The 26,728-nt window shown below is 43.0% G+C and overlaps 1 protein-coding gene across 1 annotated transcript in view; it reads left to right on the top strand.

Annotated features, from left to right (window-relative positions):
• The window catches only part of LYPD6 (LY6/PLAUR domain containing 6), a 99,744-nt gene extending 73,817 nt beyond the window's left edge, over positions 1–25,927 (top strand). The window contains exons 4-6 of the mRNA XM_073634206.1: positions 3,940–4,038; positions 20,114–20,244; positions 22,034–25,927. Of these exons, the coding sequence (XP_073490307.1) occupies positions 3,940–4,038; positions 20,114–20,244; positions 22,034–22,204 (401 nt within the window). The 3' untranslated portion in view covers positions 22,205–25,927. The remainder of the gene's footprint in view (positions 1–3,939; positions 4,039–20,113; positions 20,245–22,033) is intronic.
• The last annotated feature ends 801 nt before the right edge of the window (positions 25,928–26,728 follow it).

Below are 26,728 nucleotides of genomic sequence, written 5' to 3'. Positions count from 1 at the left end.
TTTGAATGCCACATTCTCAATTTTGGCAAAAAAAAGAAAAAGTGTAATATGACAATTAGAGATGTGAACGTTGGAAAAATGTGTTTAATTAAGTTAATGATTCTGTTTCTTCATATTTGTTATGTTAGAATGATTCTTTTTCGGAAATAGTTTCATATATTCGTTGTTCTGAATCGATTTGTATTTCGGAAGATTGGCTATATTTATTTTCACGTGTTCATTTGTTATTTTGGGAGATTACTTATGCACTCTGTTTGGGTTGGATGAAGGTGGATCCAGGAGAATCTCAGAATATAACATAACATAATGAATGAAACTAAATCAATTTCGGATTAATTTATGTTTCTAAGCAGAGATTCTGATGGCTCCACCTCCATCCAACCCAAACACAATAAAGCGGAGTTCCACCCAAAAGTGGAACTTCCCACTTATTTGCTCCCACCCCCCGTGTCTCATTTGGCACCTTTCAGGGGGCAGGGGGGAAACGGGGACCTGTTTTTGACAGGTCCCTGTCCCCACTTCCGGGAGAAAACGCTGCGGTGGAAGTCTCCTCAGAAGTTTGGCCCCCCTCCTCCTTCCTTCACCGCTGGGCCAATTAGAAAGCACAGTGCACGTCGCGCATGCACAGTAGAGAACCGGTTTCCCTTAGTATAGATGGAGATGGTGGCAGCAGCACCAGACAGCCGATCCAAAGATCAGCTGGGGTGCCGACATCGCGGGCTCCCTGGACAGGTAAGTGTCCATATGACTTTTACTATATTATTATTTATTATTATTATTTCAGGTACTTATATAGTGCGTCAATTTACATATATATTATACATTTACATCAGTCCCTACCCTCAAGGAGCTTATCCAAAGACATGTTGGTAGGTTAATTGGCTTCTGTCTAAATTGTCCCTAGTATGTATGAATGTGAGTTAGGGATCTTAGATTGTAAGCTCCTTGAGGTTAGGGACTGATGTAAATGTATAATATATATGTAAAGCGCTGCGTAAATTGACAGCACTATATAAGTACCTGAAATAATAATAATAAATAATAATATAGTAAAAGTCAGCAGCTACAGTATTTGTAGCTGCTGACCTTTCATTTTTTCCCCCAGGCTGGAGCTCCTCTTTAAGTAGGAATCATCATCTTATTTCACTTTTACACCTTACTGCATTTATTGCGATATGTTTCCATTTGATACGTAGGGCATTTTTAAAAATAAGATAATAAAAAATGTTAATGCGACATAAAAACTAAATTAATCCAAATCAGTTTGTATCATTCAATATGTAACATGTTTTGAATCTGAATGAAACAAATTCATTTTTTGTTTCGGTATCATTTATTTCAAATTCATTGGAATTCGTTACTATTGTGATGTCTCCAAATAATGAAAATTGTGTCAGAATTTCTTTATGTAATGAAATGAATCACACATGTCTAATGACTATTGGAAGCATCAGTCATCAAATATATCTGTATCTTTTTATAGGGTGTTTTTGTGTTGCTTTCAATCAAGTTCCCTGACAGATAAATGCGATTGTTCCCGTTTGTGATTGATTTGTACACGTTTCCACATGTCACACATAAGGCAGTTCATTCATTTAGTGGGCTGCCCTTTGCATGTCTGTCTCCCAAAAAGAAGCTCCTGCTCCTTTTTGTGCGCCGAGCTTAGTGCGATGTTTAAACACGAGTTTTGCCGCACGATTCTGACATACAACAATCGCAGCAGAATCACACTGCGTTTATGGTGCCATTAAGAAAAATGGCACCCAAATGCACATCACATGTCTTGCTGCATTTTGGAGCTGCGGATAGATTCCCACAATTCCAAATCACCTAATGTGAATGGGGTCTTAGGGTTTACAAACACATTCAACTCTATAGCTCTTTCTCATTATATGTTTGCTTTCGGGTTTTGGATAAGTTTGTTGTCACCGTGATGTTCCAGGTCCACCATTGTCTCCACCAAGCTATTCACCTGTAATATAGGTTTTAATGCCCATTTATACCTTTGTGTTGCAGGAACATGGGCGTGTTTTCTTGTTGCAGTGCCATTCATTTTGAATAGCACCCCAACACACTAAGGCAGTGGTCTCCAAACTGCGAAACGGGGGCCGGGTGTGGACCTTTGCTTGCCTTTATTAGGCCCTTGGGACACTATTCCTCCCACTCTTACAACTACACCAACAATGGGGCATAATTCCTGTCACTGACCCCAACAATGGGGTACTATTCCTCCCGCTGACACCAATGATGGGGCACCATTCCACCCACTGACAGCAATAGTGGGGCACTATTCCTTCCATTGACACCAATGATGGGGCACTGTTGCTCCAACAGACACCAACAATAGAGCATAATTCCTCTCACTGACACCAATGATGGGGAACTATTTCTCCCACTAATACCAATGATGGGGTACTATTCCTCTCACAGACACCGATGATGGGACACTATTCCTCCCTCTGATACCAATGATGGGGCACTATTTCTCCCACTGACACCACAATGGGGCACTATTCTTCCTACTGATACCAATTATGGGGCACAATTCCTCCCACTGATACCAATAATGGGTCATTATTCCTCCCACTGACACCAATTATGGGGCACTATTCTTCCTACTGATACCAATGATGGGGCACTATTCTTCCCACTGATACCAATGATGGACCACTATTCTTCCTACTGATATCAATGATGGGGCACAATTCCACTGATACCAATGATGGGACACAATTCCTCCCACCGATACCAATAATGGGTCACTATTCCTCCCAGTGACACCAATGATGGGGCATTATTCCTTCCATTGACACAAATCATGGGGCATTCTTTACTATCATTGATGCCAGGGCATTTTCTACTCCCACTGGCCACAGTCCGGCCCCCTCAAAGTCTGAAGGACAGTAAACTGGCCCTTTGTTCAGAAAGTTTGGAGACCCGCAATGCACATGTGTTGCAACACAACATGGCCCACACTTGTTGCATTGGACATTACAGATTTTGTAGGACATCTGATTTATTTTATTCTTTCATTTTTGGTGTGTTGGAAGCCCATTGATTTTAAATGGTTGCCCTAACGCGCTTGTGTTAACATAATGCAGGAATATAAATGGCCTTTATAAGTAGACCTGCAGCCCGTTCGATAGACTCCCCTCTTCTGATTAATTTGGCAACCATTGACTTTGGAATAGAAAGTGATGGTAAATACTAAATGTAACAGTTGGTTCAATAACAGACTCTTAAACCAGCCATAGATGGATCAAAATTTGGCTGGATCAGTAGGAGCCGGATGAATGTGATCCATATATGGCCAGGCTGGTTGTACTGAAGTCGATCCATTGAGTGACTTCAGTACAACCAGCCTGTTGGATTTTTCTTAATGTGATCACTGCCAGCAGCTATAGCCGCAAGCAGTGATCATTGTATTCTGACAGCAAGTAAACCTCCCCCTGTCAATATTCAATGGCTCCGTGGGAGGGATTCCCCCATGAACACTGACTGTGTTGATGTGGGAATCAAGCAATTTTATTTCCTTCAACCCGTGGAAAGAGGAAAGAAAATTGGTTAATGTATAGCCTACCTTGTTCAGGTGACAACATGCTAAGAGGGGATTTTCCTCCACTGTGTAGAAATTTCCTTTCACTTCCTGTTGTGTCTCTAGGACAGGTTGTAGAGGGAAATCTCCCCAATGGGCCACAGCCAGCAATGAAATCCAGACAGGGTGTTTCATCTTTCATTGCTCTATCCAAAAAAAGAAAAAAGTTTTCAAACTTTCTTTTATTTTAACAGCATATTTAGCTTTGCATAGCGGCAATCATTTTTGAGATTTTCTAACAAAGTAGGTTTTTTGGCATATTGTCTGTGTGCAATAAGAAAAAAAAAGAAGTCACTTTAGTGACACATCCGGGTTTTCTAACTGTTGTGGTGTTGTTTTTGTAGCAACGCCGTACCCCGGGGGATTTAAATGCTTCACCTGCGAAAAGGCAAAAGACAATTACGAGTGCAATCGCTGGGCCCCAGATGTCTACTGCCCAAGAGGTAAGTGCTCTCATGCATGAAATCCTCTTCTCTAATCCTTTAATGACTGACACACAATGAATATCTTTGCCCTAGTGATAAAAGCCCATTTGTTACACCCATGAAGTGGAGGATTTTAGAACACTGACTGTTTGTAACTTTGAATTTGTCACGCCCAGCCCCTCCGCCCCTGACTTTCTAATCACTTTAGAAAATTAAAACTAACCTTTTCCCAACTTATTATTGAGTAGACTTGTCATGGTAGGCGGACAGCTCGGTCACTGTGATGACTACAGAAGTCTGAGAGCATGCTGGGAATTTCTGCAATGTGAACACAGCATTTGTAATGGCACCTCCTTCTACTATAGCATCGCATACTACACCCTCTTTAGCTTTGAGGGAACTTATTCCATCATGTCGTCATATCCATTATTAAATACCCAAGACAAAAGCAGATCCAGTAAAATTATAATTGTCTAATTTATGTATCATTTTATATACCATATATGTAAAAAAATATTTAATACCGCCTATTTATTTATCAATCACATGATGTGGCATTTCTATTATAATTCTTTAAAGGCGAAATCTAGGCAGATATAAAAGACACAAAGTAGTGCAGCTTTGTATTCATTAATAGATCATTTTGAATGCAGGCAGTGTAAGTAGTTGAATATGGCTTGATATCAGCCTTTGTTCACTGTACAGCTGAGCACAAACTGGGAGAGGGATAAGCAGCACTAGGAGCTAATCATGTGTGCTGTGCAAGGAACATCCTGATAGAAGGAGAGAGCAGACTGACAAAGAAATGGGTATATTCATTCTGCTCCTTCTCCTTTCACTCAGCAGTCTATTTTTTACTGCCCTCAAACTGCAAGGCCTCGAGGACTTTTTGAATAATTTTTTTTTTTTTTACTGTTGTTACTGGAAGGTTGGCTGTTGATGAGTAGGCATTTAGGGAGTTAGTGGAAGGTTGGCTGTTGATGAGTAGGCATTTAGAGAGTTACTCGAAGGTTGGTTGTTGATGAGTAGACATTTAGGGAGTTACTGGAAGGTTGGTTGTTGATGAGTAGACATTTAGGGAGTTAGTGGAAGGTTGGTTGTTGATGAGTAGGCATTTAGAGAGTTACTCGAAAGTTGGTTGTTGATGAGTAGACATTTAGGGAGTTACTGGAAGGTTGGTTGTTGATGAGTAGACATTTAGGGAGTTATTGGAAGGTTGGTTGTTGATGAGTAGACATTTAGGGAGTTACTGGAAGGTTGGTTGTTGATGAGTAGACATTTAGGGAGTTACTGGAAGGTTGGTTGTTGATGAGTAGACATTTAGAGAGTTACTGGAAGGTTGGTGTCATGGTTATGCGGTAATCTTTCTCTGTCAGCTTACCTCTCCTCCATGTGTTCACCTTTAGAGGCCAGTCACCCTCACCTGACTGCTTATACAATCTTCCCTCAGCATAGCTCCACCTCAGCCTCTAATTAGGAACACTATATTACCTGTGCAATGCAAGCCTACCTTGCTGATCAACCATTGTGTGTTTAGCTTTTGTGTGCTACTTGCTGTGTCTCCTACGGCTGATTACAGTTACCGGTCTTGGCCTGTTCTCGACTATCCCTGTCTGCTTGTGACCCTGACCTTTGGCGTGTTCTATGTTTATCCTTTTCTGCTAGTTGCCCCGACCTTGGCTTATCCCTTTACTATCCTTGTTGTTCCAGACTGCTGCTTCCTTCCTCCTTCTCCTGTAGTCTACCATGAGCGTTAGCTGTGAGACCCTGGGGGCCGCGACCTGGAGCCAGACTGCAGCGCAGTCCATCCTCACCACTAGAGACTCTGGTGAACACCTGCTGGCTCTTAGTCTCCGCGCCCTGGGGAATCTTATGCTCTAGCTCCCAGTAGGATCTGTGTTGATGCTCCAGTGGACCTGCTTCCTGAACCTCCCAGTGTTCAATTCGCAGCAATAAGTCCTAGGGTCCACTACCTTAGCGGTGCACTCCTGACTCCTACGGAGTGCATCTGTCACCTGGACTCAGGTGACCTGACAGTTGGTTGTTAATGAGTAGGCATTTAGGGAGTTACTGGAAGGTTGGCTGTTAATGAGTAGGCATTTAGGGAGTTACTGGAAGGTTGGCTGTTGATGAGTTGGCATTTAGGGAGTTGACAAGGTAGCCAAAATTGTAGTCATGCTTGTGGTAGTAGTGTGATAAGGGGTACATCCTTAGGAGGGTTTACAGGAGACAGAGCGGTCAGAATTTGTGTCATTAATGTGGTGATGATCACTGTTAGAACAGGAAGGAGGCACATACTTTGATCAGCCATAACTTTATGACCATTGACCAGTAAAGTGATTATCTCATTGCAATGGCATCTGAAAGTGGGTGGGATAGATTAAGCAGCAAGTAAACATGTTGTCCCTGAAGTTGATGTGCTGAAAGCAGAAAAAATGGGTATCACAGTTAGTTGTGTATGGGGCTGCATAGCTGCAGACCGGTCAGGGTGCTCATGCTAACTCGTGTCCACAGCCAAAAGCACCCACAATGGGCACATGAGCATCAAAACTGGAACACTGAGCAGTGGAAGAAGGTAGCTTGGTCTGAAGAATCACATTTTCTTTCACATGATGAGGATAGCCAGGTGCAAGTGTGTCACTTACCTGGGGAAGGGAGGGCACCAGGATGCAGTATGGGAAGAAGGCAAGCCAGTGGAGGCAGTGTGATGCTTTGGGCAATGTTCTGCTGGAAAGCCTTGGGTCCTGCCATTCATGTGAATGTTACTTGACACGTACCACCTACCTAAACATTGTTGGTGACCAAGTACACCCGTTTATGGAAACAGTATTCCCTGATGACAATGGCCTCTTATCAGGATAATGCACCCTGCCACACTGCAAAAATGGTTCAAGAATAGTTTGAGGAACACAACAACAAGTGTGAGGTGTTGACTTGGCCACCAAAATTCTCCAGATCTCAATATAATCGTGCATCTGTGGCATATGCTGGAAAAACAAGCCTGTTCCATGGAGGCCCCACCTCACAACTTACAGGACTTTAAGGATCTGCTACTGACAGCTTGGTGCCAGATACCATAGTACACCTTCAGATGTCCAGTGGAGTCCATGCTGAGACGGGTCACGGCTGTTTTGGTGGAAAAAAGGGGACCTACTCAATATTAGATATGTGGTCATAAAGATATGGTTGATCGTGTAGTCTACAGCTTTGTAGGATCTGAAAGATGTTCTTATGTAACTTAGGCTGCCAAGCACATCAGGGATGAGTGATCACAAGCGAGCAAGCCCATTATTTTCCCTTTTTGTCAGGTAAACAGATCCCATGTATGTCCTTCCACCGTGTGTTGAATATGTTTGGCTGGAGTTGCCCTTTAATTAAAGCCAGTTCACTCCAGTGACTGCACAGGAGACAAAACTGTCTGCAGATCTGTACTAGTGATAGAAGATGTGAAGGAGGTTGGCAGAATCTAATCAGCCATTAATCTGCGCAACATAATATTCTAATATCCACTTAGCGTCTCCGATCAGATAAAACCTGATTCCATTACTTGAGATTTTCTCCAGGGGCCCAGCAGATGAACTGTAATAGGGCCAGATACTGTTTTACAGTATCAGTTCCCTAACTATCCTCTGTTTACACATTTCCATCCCACGCTAGTCTGATCGTTTGAGTGGCACACAGACGTCGTCTACGTAATTGTATTTGTCATGGAAAGAAAGTATAAATAAAAATCAATATTAGTTAAAGCTGAAATCCATGTTGGATTCTTGCCTTTTGCTTATGTATGTCCAAGTCTTCTAAAGGGTCATTTCAAATATTTCATTATTGATAGACGCTATGAAATTAAAGGAGTTGTAAACCCTCGAGGTTTTTCACCTTAATGCATTCTATGCATTAAGGTGAAAAACCTTCTGTAGTGCAGCAGCCCCCCAGAGCCCGCCTTTTACTTACCTGAACCCAATCTTTCCAGCGACGCGAACGAGCACAGCAGCTCCAGCCGATGTCTCGGGTCCTCATTGGATAGTCTGATAGCAGCAGCAGCCATTGGCTCCCGCTGCTGTCAATCAAATCCAGTGACATGGGGGGCGGGGCCGAGTCCTGCTGTCTGTGTTAATGGACGCAGCAGCAGCAGGACTCGGGAGCACGCCCGCAACGGGTGCCCCCATGGAAAGCGGCTCTTCGTGGGGGCACTCGATGCAGGGAGGAGCCAGGAGCACCGCTGGGGGACTCCAGAAGAGGAAGATCAGAGCTACTTTGTGCAAAACCCTTGCACAGAGGAGGTAAGTATGACATGTTTGTTATTTTTTAAAAAAAACCTTTACAACTGCTTTAAATCATATTATAGTTTCTTAAATCGCTCATGGACTGCAGAGGTAAAATCTGTTTTTGAGTCGGCATGTCAGTATGAGGAAAGGAGTGCCGATAACTGGAATCTGTTTACCGCGTGATCAGCTGTGATTGGCAGTGTCCCGAGGACATTATGATCACAGAGTGTGCTGCGCGCCCCCAGCAGCGTGTGCGATCATAGGAAGCCATAATATGATGGCGTCCCAGAACTAGACGACTGCGCTATAGCAGTCATTCGGCTGTAGCGCGGTCGGCAAGTGGTTAAAAATTGAATTTCCTGAAGAGATAAAACTATAATTCTACCACTTTACAGAACTCTGGTCTGGCCACATGTTCAGTATGCCCTCCAGTTCTGGTCACCAGTTCTCAGGAAGGATGTGCTGGAACTGGAGAGAGAAGCTTATAAGTGGGCTGGAGGATCTCCCTTATGAGGAGCGACTACAGAATACATGAAACGTATTCTCCCTGGAGAAAAGACACTTAAGAGGGGATATGATTGCAATATACAAACCGTTAAATGGTGACTGTGGCATTCAGAGGAAACTATTTAACCTAAGGTCTGTAAAGAAGACATATGGCAACACAATGAAGTTGGACAAGAAGCGGTTCAGTGTTAAACTGCATAAAGGGTTCTTTACTGTTGAAGCAGTAAGGGTGTTGAACTCCCATCCACAGTTGGTGGTGTCAGCAGGCAGTGTAGATAAAATAATAAAAAAAACTTTTTAGATGTGTTTCTTAATGAACTCAATGTACAGGGATATGGAAAATGGTAGCGAGATACACACTCAAGTTGGACTGGATAGACTGGTGTCTTTGTTCAATCTTACCAATCATGTATCTATGGTATGGTTGTTGAATGTTGCTTCTGGAGGAGATCAATGTGACACTGTATTGTAGGAGTCTTTGCTTGCACATGTTTACAGCTATGTTATAGATAAGAGGATATACGTTTAAAGGCTCAGACAGATTTTAGTAATGGCTGAGGAATATTTCTTTCCATTCCCTGCGGGTTGGTGAACTTCCACGGCCTAATATCCAACTTTCACTGTAAATCTTCTATAAGTGATGTTGGGAAAGTACATGGAGCGTAAACTATGCGTCCTGTCAGAGCGTGGAAAAGAATAGCTTTTTGTTTTGGTTTAGTCTGTTTTATGCTAAGACTAAAATATGGCCTGCAGGTAATAATGGGGATTTAAATAGTTCTGCGTTGTTCCAATCCCCAATGATCTTATCACAACTTTGGTGATTTACGCTCTTCTCTGGTAGCCAGGAATCCTCTGACCCGACCTTCACTTAATGAACTTGTCTACAATGATGGGACAATAATTCATATCTCGCTGCTGCCTTCTCCTCCCTAATTGGGAGAGATTTAGGTAAACTGCTCTGTATGTGTTCTTCAGCTTAAAACTTCAATTTTGTGATTGATGTATAGAATTTGCTACGCAAGGCGGTTTGTAAATTAGAGAGATGGATTAGAACACCTGTCAGGTCTTTGGAAATGGAAGCTCCATGCCACTCATAAGAGGTCCTGATATGACTTTTTTTACAATAAAAGTCAAGGAAAACAATCCAAAGGGAGCCGACGCATTTCGGGGGTCCAAAAACACCCCCTAAATGTAAATTGACTAGAATTGAACGTAACCTTTAATGGTATTTCTTCCATATGGTCTTGGCAGCAGCTAGTTTGGCAGCAACCAAGGTTTTTTGTTTTGCCGTTTGTGCCCCGTTTGTGCCCTGGTTAGGAGGATTCACCCTCTACGAAAGTGAAAGAAAATCCCAAATTTTGAGTTTTCACCAAACAGGAATAGAAGAGAAATCTTCCTCTAGTTCCTTTAACAGAAGCCAATGCAAGTTGTGCCAAAGTTGCACCAAAAGTAGTGCAGGAACCTTTTTCTGAGTCTGAGAGACTCAAGTCGCTCCCATTAGAATGGTTCCATTGCACTTAATGGGGCGCGACTTGTCATGTGACTTATACATGGAGCACTAGTGTGAACCGGGTCTTCTGGTGACAATAAGACCCCTTTACACTGAGGCAGTTTTCAGGCATTTTAGCACTAGAAATAGCCCCTGTAAAGTGCCTGAAAACTGGCTCTGATTCATTGCAATGGGTGCTTTCACACTTGGGCTGTGCGCTTGCGGAACGTTTCAAAAAGTCCTGCAAGCAGCATCTTTAGGGCGGTTTGGGAGCGCTGTATACAGCGCTCCCAAAACGCCCCTACCCATTGCAATAAATGGGCGGAAAAACGCTTCAGAAGCGCCGCAACACGGGAGTTTTTAACCCCTTCTTTGGGGTTAAAAGCACCCCGCTATCGGCCGAAAAGCATTGCAAAAGCGCCACTTAAGCAGCAGTAAAGCGCCGCTAAACCAAGCAGTGCTTTACCGCTAACGGCCGGTGCTTTCAGTGTGAAAGCAGCCCAAGAGATTTATTAGTTATTTATTTGTTACCAGTACTATAACGCCGTCAATTTACTCAGCGCTTTACATATATATTGTACATTCACATTAGTCCCTGCCCTCAAGGAGCTTTCAATCTAAGATTCCCTCACTTTGGAAGAATTTCCTCACAGGAAATGAAGGAAAACCTCTCCAATGGGACACAGGTGTACCCTATCCAAAATGGGGAAAAAAAGTTTTAGTTCTACTTTAAAGTATAAGTTCACCTGTTTGTAAAAAATGAAAAAGTGAACTAACAAAATAAAAATCCTACAAGATTCCAAACCCACTCCCCCACCCCCCCAGTTGACATCCCCTATTCTTTCTGCAAGACCTCCAGGATGGATCAGAGTGATTCTGATTGGTCAGCACCGGCAAACAGCATCACTTTTATCTGTCCCCAGAAGCCCTGCAGAAAGAAGGCAAGAAGAGTAGGGGTTTCTAATCCCCGGACACCACATCACCCATGGAGGAATGTACTGTGGGGACCAGGGAGGTGGGGTGGCTGGTGAAAGGTGAACAAACCCTTTTAGGCTGTGTGAATAAATAAAACTTTATTAAAGCTGCAATCCAGGCACAAATGTTTAGTTAAATATTAGTCCTCATCAGCCATAAAGGTTATAAGTCAATTTTGCATGAACCAAATGCCTTTACACCTTTAATAATGCCTTTAAAAACCCAAATATTACCTAAAATGTTGGATTTTCCATTGCTTTCTGTCTGAGTGAAAACGTTAAGAATAGAGGGGTAAATCTTCCCAGCGGGGACACTGACAGCAATAAAATCCTACAGGAGATACTTGGATACAAGCTTAGGGCATCGCCAAAAAATACATTCCTAATCGAAAGTACAAAAATCTTTATTTAAAGAGCTTTTATTGTAGACAGAAGACCAACTTGATATAAAAGCTGTGGTTATAAAATCTAATAATTTTTACCTTAATACATTCTTTGCATTAAGGTAAATAAGGTCACACTACCTTCCTTTCCCCCTCCCTAAATACTTACCTGAGCCCTCTTTTGATCCAGGGTTGTGCATGTCTGCAGTTGCGCTGGACTCTGTTCCTCTTCCCACAGGACAGATTTAGATCTACGGGAGCCATTGGCTCCTGCTTCTGTCAATCAAATTCTATGAGGAAGGGGTGGGGTCAAGTCACGCTTTGTGTGTCTATGGATGGACACAGCCTGGCTCACAAGAGGCTTACTATGGTAGCACAGTCAGAAGAGGCAGAAGGAAGAGTGCCAACGGGAGACTCCAGAAGAGTAGGTAAGTATAAACTTCTTTTTTATTTTAGGAAGAAAAAAAAAATCAAGTCTTTACAATAACCTTAACCAGTCATGCTTCCAATAACTCCTTGTGTCAATAGAAGCAATTTATCTTAATCCATCTCCATAGATCACACCTGAAGATGCCTCTAAAATTCATGTAACCAGGTAAATATATTGTCAGAATTGCAGTTATTTTACGGCATACATAAACTAACGTTGACAATATATTTACCTATTTACGTATACTTTGGAGACATCTTTATGTGTGACCCATGGAAATTCCTTTTGACATTTTCTTTATATGGACTAAGATAAATTGCTTCTATTGACACAAGGAGTTATTATATTATACAGTATATTATTGTAATTTTTTTTTTGTATTTTGATTATTGTAAAGTTTTTATTTTATATCATGGTGGTTATTTGGCTACAATTATAGCACTTTAAATAAAGATTATTTGTACTTTCAGTTTTTACTTTATCTTTTGGAGATGCCTGAAGCTTGTATCTAAATATCCCTGTTAGAATTATAAGTCCAAATATTTCCTGTTGTGGTTTGATATGTTTTTCTATATAGAGTCGCATGTAGGGGGTAGAAACCTTTACCTTCCATTTTGACGGCAATAAAATACTGGGGTTTTAAGCCTTCTTTACTTTATCTGAAACAAAATGTGTTGATTTTTATATATACTGCAATGTTATTTAACATTAAAGGGGTTGTAAAGCTATTTTTTTAAATCAATATCCTATCTATATGCTGCATACATCAGTAATCTAGCTGTTATTTCTCCTGAAATTTTTGATTTACCTGTTATATACGTATTCTTTTTCTGCACTTCCTCCTTGACTCCCTGTATGATATCCTCAGCTTCCGGTTTTTGGAGCGCGCTCCCTGCCGCAACGTCATGTCTTCATGGGAACTAGAATTCCCTTGATGCTTAGCGGCATCGCGCATGCGCAGTGTCGCTTTTTCGCTGTGTGAAAGAATGAGAACGAGCCTTGTTTTATAATGTGGGATTGACTTACTAAAGGCAAATAGACTGTGCACTGCAAGAGCAGTTGCTCCAGAGCTTAGTAAATGAGCAGAAGCTCTGCTGACTTCCATCATCCAGTCTTGTGCAAGCAAAATGCATTTTTTTTTTTTTTCCTTGCACGTGATTGGGTATTCTTTGCAAAGTGAAGCTTTACCTTTTTTTCGAAGCTCTGGAGCAACCACACTTGCAGAGTGCAACTGCACTTTGCAAAGTGCACAGTCTATTTGCCTTTAGTAAATCAACCCCAATGTCTCTTGACAGTGCAAATTTCTTTCCTACAACCACGTCTATGGCCGGTCTTAGTTTAGATGTATTAATGAGGTCCACTTATTACCATTGCTACATCCTGGAGAGCAGTTAGGTTGCAGAAGCAGATACCTTTGTCTTGATAATTGGAATTTAAAGACTTTCCCTTCAGTGAAATGCCGTTAGAGGTAATCTCCTCTCCTCCCGGATGGCTGACATCGCCTGTGATTTATGCATTACCTGCTGCATATCAGTCGTCACCTCACCTGGCGTCTGCAGCTAGCGAGAAAGAGACGTTTCAGCGTGCCCTCGCAGTTTTCTTTACTCCCAGGTGGAAAGAGGCCCTTTCTATTGTCAGAATGTATTTACCAAACATCATTGTCCACTGCCCATGATATAGTATGTCTGGAAACCACACTCCGCAATTAATCAGCGTACAATAGCTGTCCCTTCACAGGGATTAGTTGTAGCTTATGATGTTGCTCAGATGTTTTCATGTAGATAAGTTTGACAGGACATTAGAAAACCAGGAAGAAGCGAGTAGGAAAAGTAGGACAGGGAGGATGAAACCATTCGAGGAGTAACCCAGTTTTACAGACTGAAAACTTTGCATATCGATTTATTCTGGGGACACAGTATACCTGCTGATTGGTTGTGTTTTTTATCATAGTGTCCATCATGGTTTTTTGACTTGTTGTTTTTAAGACTTATGCCCCGTACACACAATCGAACTTTCCGACAACAAAACCGTGGATTTTTGTTCGAAGGATGTTGACTTCAACTTGTCTTGCATACACATGGTCACACAAATGTTGGCCAACAATTACGAACGTAGTGACGTACGTGATATCTCCGGCTCGTACTTGATTCTGAGCATTCGTGGACTTTTGTCTGACGGACTTGTGTACACACGATCGGAAAGTCCAACAACAAACATTTGTTGGCGGAAAATTTGAGAACCTGCTAGCCAACATTTGTTGACGGAAAGTCCGACAACAAATGTTCGATGGAGCCTACACACGGTCGGACGTTCCGCCAACAAGCTCACACCCAACATTTGTTGTCGGAAAATCCGATCATGTGTACGGGGCATAAGAGATTTACCTTTGGTCTGGAATTGCTCCTAAAAAATAACAGGGTACTTCCTGGTACGGAAGTGTGCCTAGGCACTCCTGCGCCTATAGTCCCATAGCTGTATATCTTCAGTATTACATTTTAGGCACTGCTGGCTCTGACTGCTAGTCTCAGGGATTTAGTGATACAACTTCTCTGCTGCTCACTGTTCTGGTTTTCTCCACACCAAACTCACCAAACCATGTCTGTATGGAGCTGGCTTTGTACACAGTCCTGCTGGAACAGAAAAGAGACTTCCCCAAACTGTTGCCACAAGGTTGGAAGAGCACAATTGTCTGAAATGTCTTTGCTGTGATATTAAGAGTACCCTTCACTGTACAGGACACCATCTTTCCTGGCCAAACTTATGTTGGCTTTATGATACCCATGTTGGTACCCTTTTCCATACAGTTTGGTAATTCCCAGCCTTACAGCCTTTCTGGCACTTTGTTCTAGCGAAGATACAGCCCGCCACAAGCTTTGAAGTAGCTGCCAACCCAGCGGCAGTCCTCCTCCATCTGACCCAAATGTCTTGTAAGAGGTATAAGAAATCCGTGTTGCTCCAGTTATTGAATGCCTCGAAGTTGTGTTGCCTGGAAAAGCGCCTCCCCACCAACTTTGAGACAGTTTGCCAGGGTGAATGATATACAGGAAATGAGAGAACTAACTGCAGCCCTCAGGGATAAGGTCTCTGATCAACATAAAAAATTGTATTACTGGAACAAATTTAAATATTCATCTAGATACAATCAACTACTTTGAACTCTCAGGCCTATATCCTGTAATCAAGGGCCTTCTTGGAGTCTGGAATCTGTTTGAGCTTGGCCTGCCCAGGGAAGTTGGATATAACATTGGACATTTTGCCTATTCATCAAAAAGGCCTCCTTCCTTTCCCTGACTTTTTCCCCTTTGTACACCTCCCTTTCCAACATTACCTCCCCCCATCCCCTCCCTTTTTTTTCTCCCCCAGGTTGAATGCTTTACTCAAACCACCTCCAAAAACGATATCAGATTTAAAATTAGTTTTGGATCTGGAATGTTTTCCTTGATATTGTTCTTCTTTTTCTTTCTGAAATAATGAAAATTGTGTGGAATTGTAGTTATGTCTTTATGATTATATACTGTATAGTCTTTCAGAAAGTTAAAACTTTGTCTGTGTTGCTTGATTTCCTTGCAATAATTACTAGTTGCATGTAGAAAATTGTCCATGTTTGTTTGTGCTAGACACTCCCTGCATGGGAGTTTTTGTGCAATTGATGGTTGGGATGTGACAATTCTTTAATAAAGAATGGAAACAAACAAAAAAAAAAGGTACCCTTCACTGGAAACACCTGAATTCACATTCATTTGGCCATATAGTGGTGAGTGTGCCAAACATTTTGCTATGTGGTGTCATCTGTATGTTGCAGCACAAGGAGGTTGAGGAAGAAATTCACAATAAGCCATCAACAACTCACTTCTTCACTGACTTCTCTGCTCCTCCTCCTGTTGCGGACAATCACTTTTGGGTTTGATGCCCACCAGTGCTATTTACTGGTAGATAATCATTACCTTAGCTGTGGTCCACTGACTCATTGCGATGAAAGTTCCTGAGCAAAGGTTCAGATTCCCTCTTCTCAGTGCTTTGGGAATTTTTCCTGCAGTTATTCAGATCTGCTGGTCTAAATAGGTCTCAGCTTGACCTCCTTTTTCTGCAGTTTGGTATGACTTGCCTTTCATAAAATATTTGCTTCTCTTTGATTGCTACTGGTCCCAACTCCTTTTGTATTCTGGTTAGTGTACCCCATCTGCCATATGTCTTAATCTTCTTTATGTTTCTTGGACCATGCTTCTATGTCTCATACTGTATGTCTGACTATTAGTCTGCTTTCCGATTCAGCACCTAAGGGCCATGCAGTCAAGCTTCGGGCTTTTTAGTAAGGGTGAAGGCCATGTACTCCTTAAACTGTGCATCATAGGGACAGCCTATGTCGGCCATCGGTGACATACAGTAGAGTATCCACCCTTATCTGTGATAAAATTGTTCATCAGTATTTGGAACGTGTGCTTGGCTCAGTTTTTACTCTTCAGCTTTTGAATACATATTACTCAATGAAGGTTACATGGTCCTGAAGGTCGGTCCAACAACTAGCTGTCCACTCATATTCCCATCGCACACGTTCCTGGTAAAGGCTCTAAGATACTGGGTGCTGCAGCAACCACCAGCTGTAGACCGGATCTTACATGACACAGTGTAGATATTTGGCAGCACACAACGAATCTTCAAGTTGAGTCCAAACGGCTTTTTATTGAAGCACGATCGCATCACAAGCAAGAGAGTGCAACGTTTTAGAGTCACGCATTTGATGATCATCACATGCCCGACGAAAGGAGTCCTGCATGACTCCAAAACGTTGTACTCTCTTGTTTGTGATGTGATCATACTTCAATAAAGCTTTTTCGACTCAACTTGAAGGTTTGTGATGTGCTGGCAAAAATCTACATTTCAACAACCAGCTGTGTCCCTTAGTGAGGTCATTCACTGTAAACGCACTTTGTTCAGTGAGTTACATCATACATTTTCAGAGAAAATATTCATCTTTTGTCTTGCTAATCACTTATCGAGTTTGTGGACTGCCAGAATTCTGACAATCTTGTTCTTCTTTCCTTACTCAATAACTGTTTCTGTATGAGCTCTGCCTTTGTGTAGATGGACCGGAGATGAGAGATGGGTCAGACAGCTTGTAATAACTGAACCTATGCCGGCGGTATGTTAGTTTGTAGAAAGCTCCTGTTGTTTTGATTCAGGGTGTGTTGAGATCACTGAACGATATTGAAATGGAGATTTGTTTGTGGGGTTAGGCCTTAACTCCCCTGACAGGTTTCCTGGCTATGATGATAACCTTTGCAGGAATACATTTACTCATACCTTACTTTACTATATAAAAATGGTATGTGATGTGAAAGAAAAACTCCAGACTGAAAGAAATGGCAAAAAAAAACATAGAACTGAATTATGAAGGGGTATATGCATAACTTTTTTCACACAACTTTCACCCAGAATTTCTTTTTTATCAATTGGATCCAAAAAAGTCCAGCAAGCGCCAGGACTGTCTCCTACAGTTGATTCAGCTGCGGGATCGGAGCACCACCAGTGCAGAGCTTGCTCAGGAATGAGAGCAGGCAGGTGTGAGGACATCTGCATGCACAGTGAGGCAAAGACTTTTGGAGGATGGCGGGGTGTCAAGACGGGCAGCAAAGAAGCCACTTCTCTCCAGGAAAAACATCAGTGACAGACTGATATTCTGTAAAAGGTACATGGATTGGACTGCTGAGGACTGGGGTAAAGTCATTTTCTCTGAAGAATCCTCTTTACGATTGTTTGGGGCATCTGTAAAAAAACCTTGTCTGGAGAAGAAAAGGCGAGCGCTACCATCAGTACTGTTTCATGCCAACAGTAAAGCATCCTGAGACCATTTATGTATGGGGTTGCTTCTCAACCCAGGGAGTGGGCTCACTCACAATTTTACCTAAGAACACAGCCATGAATAAAGAATGGTACAAAAACATCGTCCGAGAGCAACTTCTCCCAACCATTGAAGAACAGTTCGGTGACAAACAATGCCTTTTCCAGCATGATGGAGCACCTTGCCATAAGGCAAAAGGGATAACTATGTGGCTTGGGGAACAAAACACCAAATTTTTGGGTCCATGGCCAGGAATCTCCCCAGACCTTAATCCCATTGAGAACTTGTGGTCAATCCTCAAGAGACGGGTGAACAAAAAACCCCCACAAATTCTGACAAACTCCAAGCATTGATTATGCCAGAATTGGCTGCCATCAGTCAAGATGTGGCCCAGAAGTCTGTTGACAGCATGCCAGGGTGAATTGCAGAGGTCTTGAAAAAGTAGAGGTCAACACTGCAAATATTGACTCTTTGAAATGCTTGTAATTATACTTCAGTATAACCAGTGGCGACTCTAGGAACAATATATAAGGGGGCACATATGATACCACAGTCAAAATTGGGGGGCACTAATAATTTTCACCACTAAAGCATGGCACCGAAAAAACTAAATAAGTATATATAAATAAGATTACAAAATACAATGCAGTATGCAATGATACCTTTCTATTGTACTAACATAACACTTAAAAAACAAGCTTTGGTGTCAGCGGAAGCACTATTAACCTCCAGCACTGATGTCAGCGGACACACTTTTAACCTCCAGTATTGTTGTCAGCGGACGCACTATTAAACCCCAGTATTGGTGTCAACGGACAATCTAATAATCCCCAGCTGCGGTGTCAGCGGACGCACTATTAACCCCGAGCATTGGTGTCAGCGGACGCACTATTAACCCCCAGCATTGGTGTCAGCGGACGCACTATTAAACCCCAGTATTGGTGTCAGTGGACAATCTAATAATCCCCAGCTCTGGTGTCAGCGGACGCACTATTAACCCCCGGCATTGTGTCAGTGGATGCAATATTACCCCCAGCATTGGTGTCAGGGAACGCACTATTAACCCCAGCATTGGTGCCAGCAGACGCACTATTAACCCCCAGCATTGGTGTCAGCAGATGCTCTGTTAACCCCCAGCATTGGTGTCAGCAGATGCACTATTAAACACCAGTATTGGTGTCAGCGGACGCACTATTAACCCCCAGCATTGGTGTCAGTGGACGCACTATTAACCCCCAGCATTGGTGTCAGCGGACCCACACTCCACAAATTTCAACCCCAGTCACCCCACTAAGGTCTTTGCTCAGCCTCAGTGTGATGGCTCACTCACCTCTCCTCCTGGTAGTCAGCTGGTGGCCTGTCTGAACCTTCTGCCTCTGGAGTCCTCTCCTCCTGGCTGCCCAGTCCTTCAACACAGGCCTAGGGCATCCTGAGAACACAACGATCTCCTGCCCTGAGTGGAGACCGGACGGGTGGCAACAGGGCCCTGGATCCGGTGGCCGGGCACAGCCTCCGAGGGAGCTCAGCTCTGGTAGATCAGTGCGTAGGTGGGTGGGGTTAAGGGGCGGATCCTCCCTCCGCTCTGTTCTCTCTGCTGGACTGTGTCTGTTTGCTTTGCTGTGTGCGCTGGGCTGTAGCAGCATGTGGGGAGAGGAGACAGGAGAGAAAAAAGCTCCCACTATGTGAGCAACACTGCGTGCTGCCGCATGTGACCCCCTGGCCCCCAGTGGGGGGGGGGCACAAGCATTGGCAAGCAATAACCTAGGGGGCCATCGCCCCCCTCTTGCTCCCCTCTAGCGACGCCACATTTGACAAAAAGATCTAAAAACAGCTGACTTTACTTTTAACAAAAGTTATATTTGTGTAATTCTCAAACTTTTGGCCACGGCTGTATTTGTTATTTATGTACTCCACACGGCCTCATTTCTTTATTATTTACTAGGGATTTTGGAGTGTTTGTGTGCCCCGAAAATAACACTAGGCCTTGTTCATGCCTGTGCATTTTACCTGCATTGTGTTAAAAAAAATCCTGCAATGCAACAAACACCTAAAGTGTACCGCACAGATGTGAACAAGGGCTTGGTGTAAGTTTTGATCAGCAGCAATTTTTATGGGAAAAATATTTGAGTATATGCATCTTTAATTATTGTACAACTTCACTGCAGACCTTAATATTTGTATTTTTCATGCTTTGTCTCTTCATCAGATACACGATACTGTCACTCTTACCATAACATGGATGCTTTGGGGGAAAGTTTGTCGGTGACAAAACGCTGCGTGTCACTGGAGCATTGCTTGAACACGGGATGCAGGGACAGTGGGAAGCATGGCCACAAGGTATGACTTTAAGGCAATATATTCATTTTCAATTGACTTTGAGCATAGAAAAACAGAAGAAAAGAGTCCCAATAGTCACTCACCATAGTGGTCATGGGCTTCGTGGGTGGGGTGAAACGCGTTGGTGGGGGCATGGCTTAGCAGAGCCACACAAATGAATTAAGAGTGCAGCTTCAGACTATTGTAAGTCCTTATATGCTGACAATTGCTGGGAGTGCAGGCAGGGGAAAAAGCTCATCTCAGCTCCATAGAGGCCAATGAGGAAGGAAAAGAAGTCCCAGGAGCCGCACATCATATAAAACCCTCATGTAAATAGTGGAAGCGACCTCAGCCTAGACTCCATCCAGGCCACACCTCGACATGTTTCACCCCGCCAAATGGGAATTTCCACGACTAAGCCCCATGGGTGGGGTGAAACATGTCAGGGGTGTGGCCTTGACAGGGTCTAGGCTGAGGCTGCTTCCACTCTTTACATGAGGTTTGTGTGTGATGTGCGGCTCCTTTTCCTTCCTCATTGGACAGAGCTAGGCTGAGGCTGCTAATACTTGCATAGTGGTTGGGTTTGTTTGGTGTGCAGCGATCAGGACCCTTTTCTTATCTGTTGAATACACAGAGCCAGGATGGGCTCCTCAAACCAATCCTGCACCCACAGTGGAGTCCACTGGATTTGGATATAGGAGCCTGAGCAGCAACCCATATGTTTTTTCCGGCTACATAGAAAAACAGACTATTTTTTGTTATTGCATTGCACCACAACTCACAGACGGTTTGCAAGTGTGGTTTGTTGCACTGCCTAGGCATGTTAAGGCACTATTCAAAATAAATGGGGCTGCATTATGTTGTAATACCTTGTACAGCAGCACTCAGACTGAGAGGAAGGGGTGTCCTGCATTTACGTGACAAGGAATGTGTTGACAGGAGAAACTAGAGAGCTTGCCTCATCAGTGCTCCTACAAGGTCCAGCCTTGGGGGTGGGGAGGTGGCTTGGCAGCAGGCCTCTGACTTAGGCAAATGCAGGTCACCAGGCTGACTGTACTCTGTGGAGGGGCTGTGTGTATCCCAGGACTGGATGGATGGAAATACAAATCTCCAGCTGATTGACAGCCTCAGCTCTGTTCCTTGGTGCTGTGTGAAGGGGGTGTGTCCTTTCCCTCCAATCAGCTCTTAGAGCTCTCCTCACTGAGCTCTTCAGAGTGTAACTTCAGCTCTCGGCCACATTTTCTAAAAGCTCAGACAAGCTTTATAAATTCTGCACTTTAAACAGCTGTAGAGAAGAAAAGACTGCAGATAAACAGGTACAACTTTTGTAGGAGGATTTGTTTCATCTCTGTGTTTCACCTGAGGCCAGTCACTTTTCTGGGTATATGTGAGGGTTTATAACCACGTTAATGTTGGAAGAACCATCAGGCTGGGCCTACCTGCCTGCCTCTAAGCTGCCTTTGCCTGACTGAAACCTCTGCCTGAGCCATCCAGTAAGGGACAAATCTCTGTCAAGAGTCATTCTTATGTTTGTAAATGCCAGCATGAGCTACTGGGCTCTGTAAATAACAGGCAATTTACAACAAAGGAGCAACATAGACAGTAGAAAACATGCAAAAGGAGCCTAGAGCTCCACCCTCTGGCTGAATAAAAGATGATTATATCATTTTCATATACAGTATTTCATATTTACACATTTTAAAAGAATAAATATTTTTAAAATGTATATTTTTTTTAGTCCTGATTATAATGTACAAAAACTTGAGGGGAGAAAAATAATATAAATAAAACCTTCTCTTTGTTCCTGCAGGTATGCACATCATGCTGTGAAGGGAATATCTGTAACATGGCTCTGCCCAGGAACGAGACAGACGCCATCTTCTCCACCACATCCCCGCTCAATGGCTCCCAGAGACATTCCACACAAGGCCTCGGCCTCCTCCTGTGCCTTCTATACTCTTCCTGGCTATTCCTGACATAGAACTGTCAAGGACGGCAGCAAGAATGATCTCATACGTGTACTGTGTACACGGGATTTATTTATATTTGGAACGGACGCTGTATATTTTGTATATTGTAATTTTTATATATTCAGTGGCTTCTTTAGTCAGAACTATTTTTTATAAATAGTATAATTATTATATGCAGGGTCTTGTGAGAGCAGAAACTTTACTAACACATAAGACAAATTAAATAGGTCCTTGGTATTGGCTACTGTGAAGATCCATGTCCAATCAAAAACCTTTAGGCCCCTTTCACACTTATACGACTTGTCCCACGATTTTGTACTGCAAAATCGTATTACAAGTCATTCTCCATGATTTTCAATGACTACCATTCATATTGGCATGACTTTAAGTCGTGCCAACTTCAAAGTAGTCCCTGCGGTACTTTGGTCCAACTTCCATGCGAGTTGATGTCCATAGACCTCAATGTTAAACCCTCAAGTAGTACCCTCAAATAATATAGATACAATTTCAGTACGACTTTGTAAGCACAAGCTGAGAATGGTTAATGTCAAAGTTGTGGCAAAGTAGTACTGCTCCCAAATCACGGCGAAATCGCGGGACTTTGAAGTCGCACAAGTGTGAAAGGGGCCTTAAGGAGAACTCCAGCAAAAGAGAGAATAGCATAAAATTGCTGCTTATCCATGGCTGCATGTTTTTGGGGTTTTTTTTGGAGTTCAGGAGAGCCTAAATCCTTGTGCAGTGGTATCTAGACACCATTTGCATTATGTTTACAATACTTTCTGCGTCACAACTGGGTTTGGATGCGGTTACAATTGGTCTCTTAATAGATTGTTATTCCCGGATATGCATGCAAGTCCCATACTGGCTATTGAATTTAAATAGCTTTTAGGCTCCATTCACACCTGTGCAGTTTTCTTTTGAGCAACTTTGTTTATTTTTTTTTTTTTTACTGCAATTTTGCCTCGATTTTCTTCTTTTTTTTTTTTTTTATTATTATTTTTTTTAGTCAAATTAGTTGTTTTGTTGTAGTTGTTATTAAAAAATGCAAATTGCTGTAAAAATGCACTACATGCTTTTCTGCAGCTTCTCCATTGAAGTCTATTGAACCAAGAAAAGAAAAAAAAGCAGGGTTTTGCATTAAGGCCCCATTCACACTAGCGCGTTTTTTGATGCATTTTGCATTTTGCAGAAATGCACGGGAATTTTTTAACATGGGTTCCTATGGAACATGTTCACATCAATGCTTTTTTGTATCTCTGCGTTTTTGGAAAGGGTCGGGGACTTTTTTTCATGCAAAAAGCAGCGTTTTGCATGTAATGGTTTTCAATGGACAAGCATCAAAAACGCAAGTGCACCGTTTTTGCAGCGTTTTTGATGCGTTTTTGGTGCGTTTTTGCCGTTTTGTTTTTTTTTTTTGTAATTTTTTTTTAAGACTGTAAAAAAAAATGAAAAAAAAAAAAAAAACGCAAATCGCGGCAAAAACGCGGCAAAAACGCGGCTCAAAAACGTGCCAAGCATGAAAAAAAAACCTCCAAAAACGCTCAAAAGCAACATGCATAGGTGTGAATCCAGCCTAAGGCTGGATTCACACCTATGCAGTTTTAGTGCTTTTTTGCATTTTGCAGATTTGCTCTACAGAACGTGCCATAGGAAACCATGTAAAATGGGCTGTAGTACAAATCTGCAAAATGCAAAAAGCACTAAAAATGCATAGGTGTGAATCAGGCCTTACAGTCCCTGACCCTTTCCAAAAACGCAGAGGCACAAAAATGCATTGATATGAATGTGTTCCGTAGGAACCCATGTTAAAAATGTCCTGCATTTCTGCAAAAAACGCATTGGTGTGAACCGAGCCTAAATGCACCTTCCTGGATGTATCATTCAGTTCTGAATAAGGCTGGATTCACATCTATGCATTTTTAGTGCTGTTTGCATTTTGCAGATTTGCTCTACAGAACGTGTTCCATAGGAAACCATTTTAAATGGACTGTAGTGCAAATCTTCAAAATGCAAAAAGCACTAAAAATGCATAGGTGTGAATCCAGCCTAATGCAAGTTAAAGCATATGTAAACCCCACCAATGAACTTCTCTTATTTCCTCCCTTTTAAATAGACCATTGAAAGTGTTTTGAGCTCAACAAGGGAAAAAAAAAACCTGTTGATCCTGCCAGAAATTGTGTCCACTGATAACGTCCTGTACAGTCTTCTCCAATGTCATCAGTTACATTGTTCCTAGAAATCTCTGTGGGCTACAGAACACCACCCACCATGTTATAAAAGGGGGTGTTCTGTAATCCTAATACACTTCCTTTTTTATGATGACCTAGGCATTAGGGTGTGCACACCAAAGCTCAAACACACATGCATGTGTATATATATATTGTACACACAGTCTTCCTTGTGCCCCGACAGCATATGGTCTCTCTGCCTGCAGAGTGAGAGTAAGAGAGAATGCTTCCACACTTCTCCTTTAAGCAGAGTCGCTCAATGGGAGATCTTTTCCCATCCCCCCACTGCCACACAGAGCAATAATGCTAATGCAAACGGGGTGATAAGGGTGTGCCCAGGCACACCTGGCCCCCCCCTGTGCGCACACCTGTGTCTATAGATATAGTACAGTGAGTACGCATTGTCACCCTAGGACAGGAAATGTGTCACTGGAAGGATCAACATTTAACAATAAAGGAACAAAAACCTGATAAAAGAAAACAAATGCAGCCACCACATCTACAGTAATTTGTATTATATTTTTGTTCTTGGGTTTATATACACTTTAAATGCATACAGTGTACTGTACCAACATTAAACTGGAACTATACTTACCTTGGCCCCAGTAATGCAGTGTCCTGGACCTCCCCGCTGTCTGGTGACATCTTCGAGTAGCCACGCATTGGCGCAGGAGTACAGTCGGCTTCAACATTGCTGAATTTCTACACTGAGCTGCGCATGCACAGCTCACTGCACAGGGGCGGACAGGCAGGTAGGTAGCTAATGCAGAAGAGACAAAGCATGTCTCTTCTGCATTAAAAATCCTACCTGTTCGCCCTTTTTTAATATGTACCATAAAGTTCCACTTTAAAAAAGAAATTAAATATTTCTGAAATATTGTGCTGCAAGAACAGTCCTGTTTCCAATGCACTTGTTCCTTAAAGGTCTGCTTGCAACATGAAGATTGCTCTTTCATCTCAGAACAATCCTGCTAAGTGAAAAAGTGAATGTAATAACAATTAAAAAAAAAAAATGCTGGAGGGGTTTTAAACTTTAATTACATTTTTCAAAAGGTGGACACTGCTTTTAAAGCCAACCTAAAAATGGAAATATGGTCGTTTGATAATATAATGAACATTGCCCACGCCTCTTGTAAAGCACCCAAGGAAACAGATTACCTAACTTTTGTTGTTGGGGGTGAGTTTGGCTTTATCAGATCTGTTCTGATTTAGTTCCTCCTTCATGTAAAAAAAGCCAAACGGACATCTCACAGATTTTATTCTCTTATAGTCCTGGATCACCGTATGGTATGTGTTTTCACTTGTAAATTTCTTGAAATCCTTTTTCTCTTAGTGGATATATACTTCCTGCTCTATGCTGGCCTAGCTGATTAATATCCCTTAATCACAAGTATCCTCACATACAGATTGTGTTCTTGCAGATAGGGGGCTTGCATGACCAGGGGAAAGAGAGGGGCGTGTCTGACCAAGAGAAAGAGCAGGGGTATGTCTGACAAGGAGAAGGGGGGGGGGGCATGTCTGACCAGGAGAAAGGGAGGGGGCGTGTCTGACAAGGAGAAAGGGAGGGGGCGTGTCTGACAGGAGAAAGGGAGGGGGCGTGTCTAACCAGGAGAAAGGGAGGGGGCGTGTCTGACAAGGAGAAAGGGAGGGGCGTGTCTGACAAAGAGAAAGGGAGGGGGGGTGTCTGACAAGGAGAAAGGGAGGGGGGGTGTCTGACAAGGAGAAAGGGAGGGGGCGTGTCTGACAAAGAGAAAGGGAGGGGGGGTGTCTGACAAGGAGAAAGGGAGGGGGGGTGTCTGACAAGGAGAAAGGGAGGGGGGGTGTCTGACAAGGAGAAAGGGAGGGGGCGTGTCTGACAAGGAGAAAGGGAGGGGCGTTTCTGACAAAGAGAAAGGGAGGGGGCGTGTCTGACAAGGAGAAAGGGAGGGGGCGTGTCTAACAAGGAGAAAGGGAGGGGGCGTGTCTGACAAGGAGAAAGGGAGGGGGCGTGTCTGACAAGGAGAAAGGGAGGGGGCGTGTCTGACAAGGAGAAAGGGAGGGGGCGTGTCCCCTGTTTCCGTTAGTGTCCTACCTTACTGGCTCAGCAGCATGGCAGAGGGTGGGTGGCATAGCAGGTCTAGACGGAGGCACACTTCCATCCAGGGCTGGGGGACGCCCTGCATGTCACCTGCCCTGGATCAGTTATATGTGGTGCTATGACATGGGCAGCCCAGCTGCCAGCACCATAGCAACGAATAATGCTTTGTGTTCTGCCCCCAGAGCTTCATTGGTTGGTAGGGTGCTGGCGGTCACTGCACCACATGATCC

This window comes from Aquarana catesbeiana, linkage group LG06 (assembly GCF_042186555.1).
Source record: "Aquarana catesbeiana isolate 2022-GZ linkage group LG06, ASM4218655v1, whole genome shotgun sequence".
Taxonomy (NCBI): Eukaryota; Metazoa; Chordata; class Amphibia; order Anura; family Ranidae; genus Aquarana; species Aquarana catesbeiana.
The sequence above is the reverse complement of the archived record's forward strand: the minus strand, read 5'-3'. Positions and strand labels throughout refer to the sequence as shown.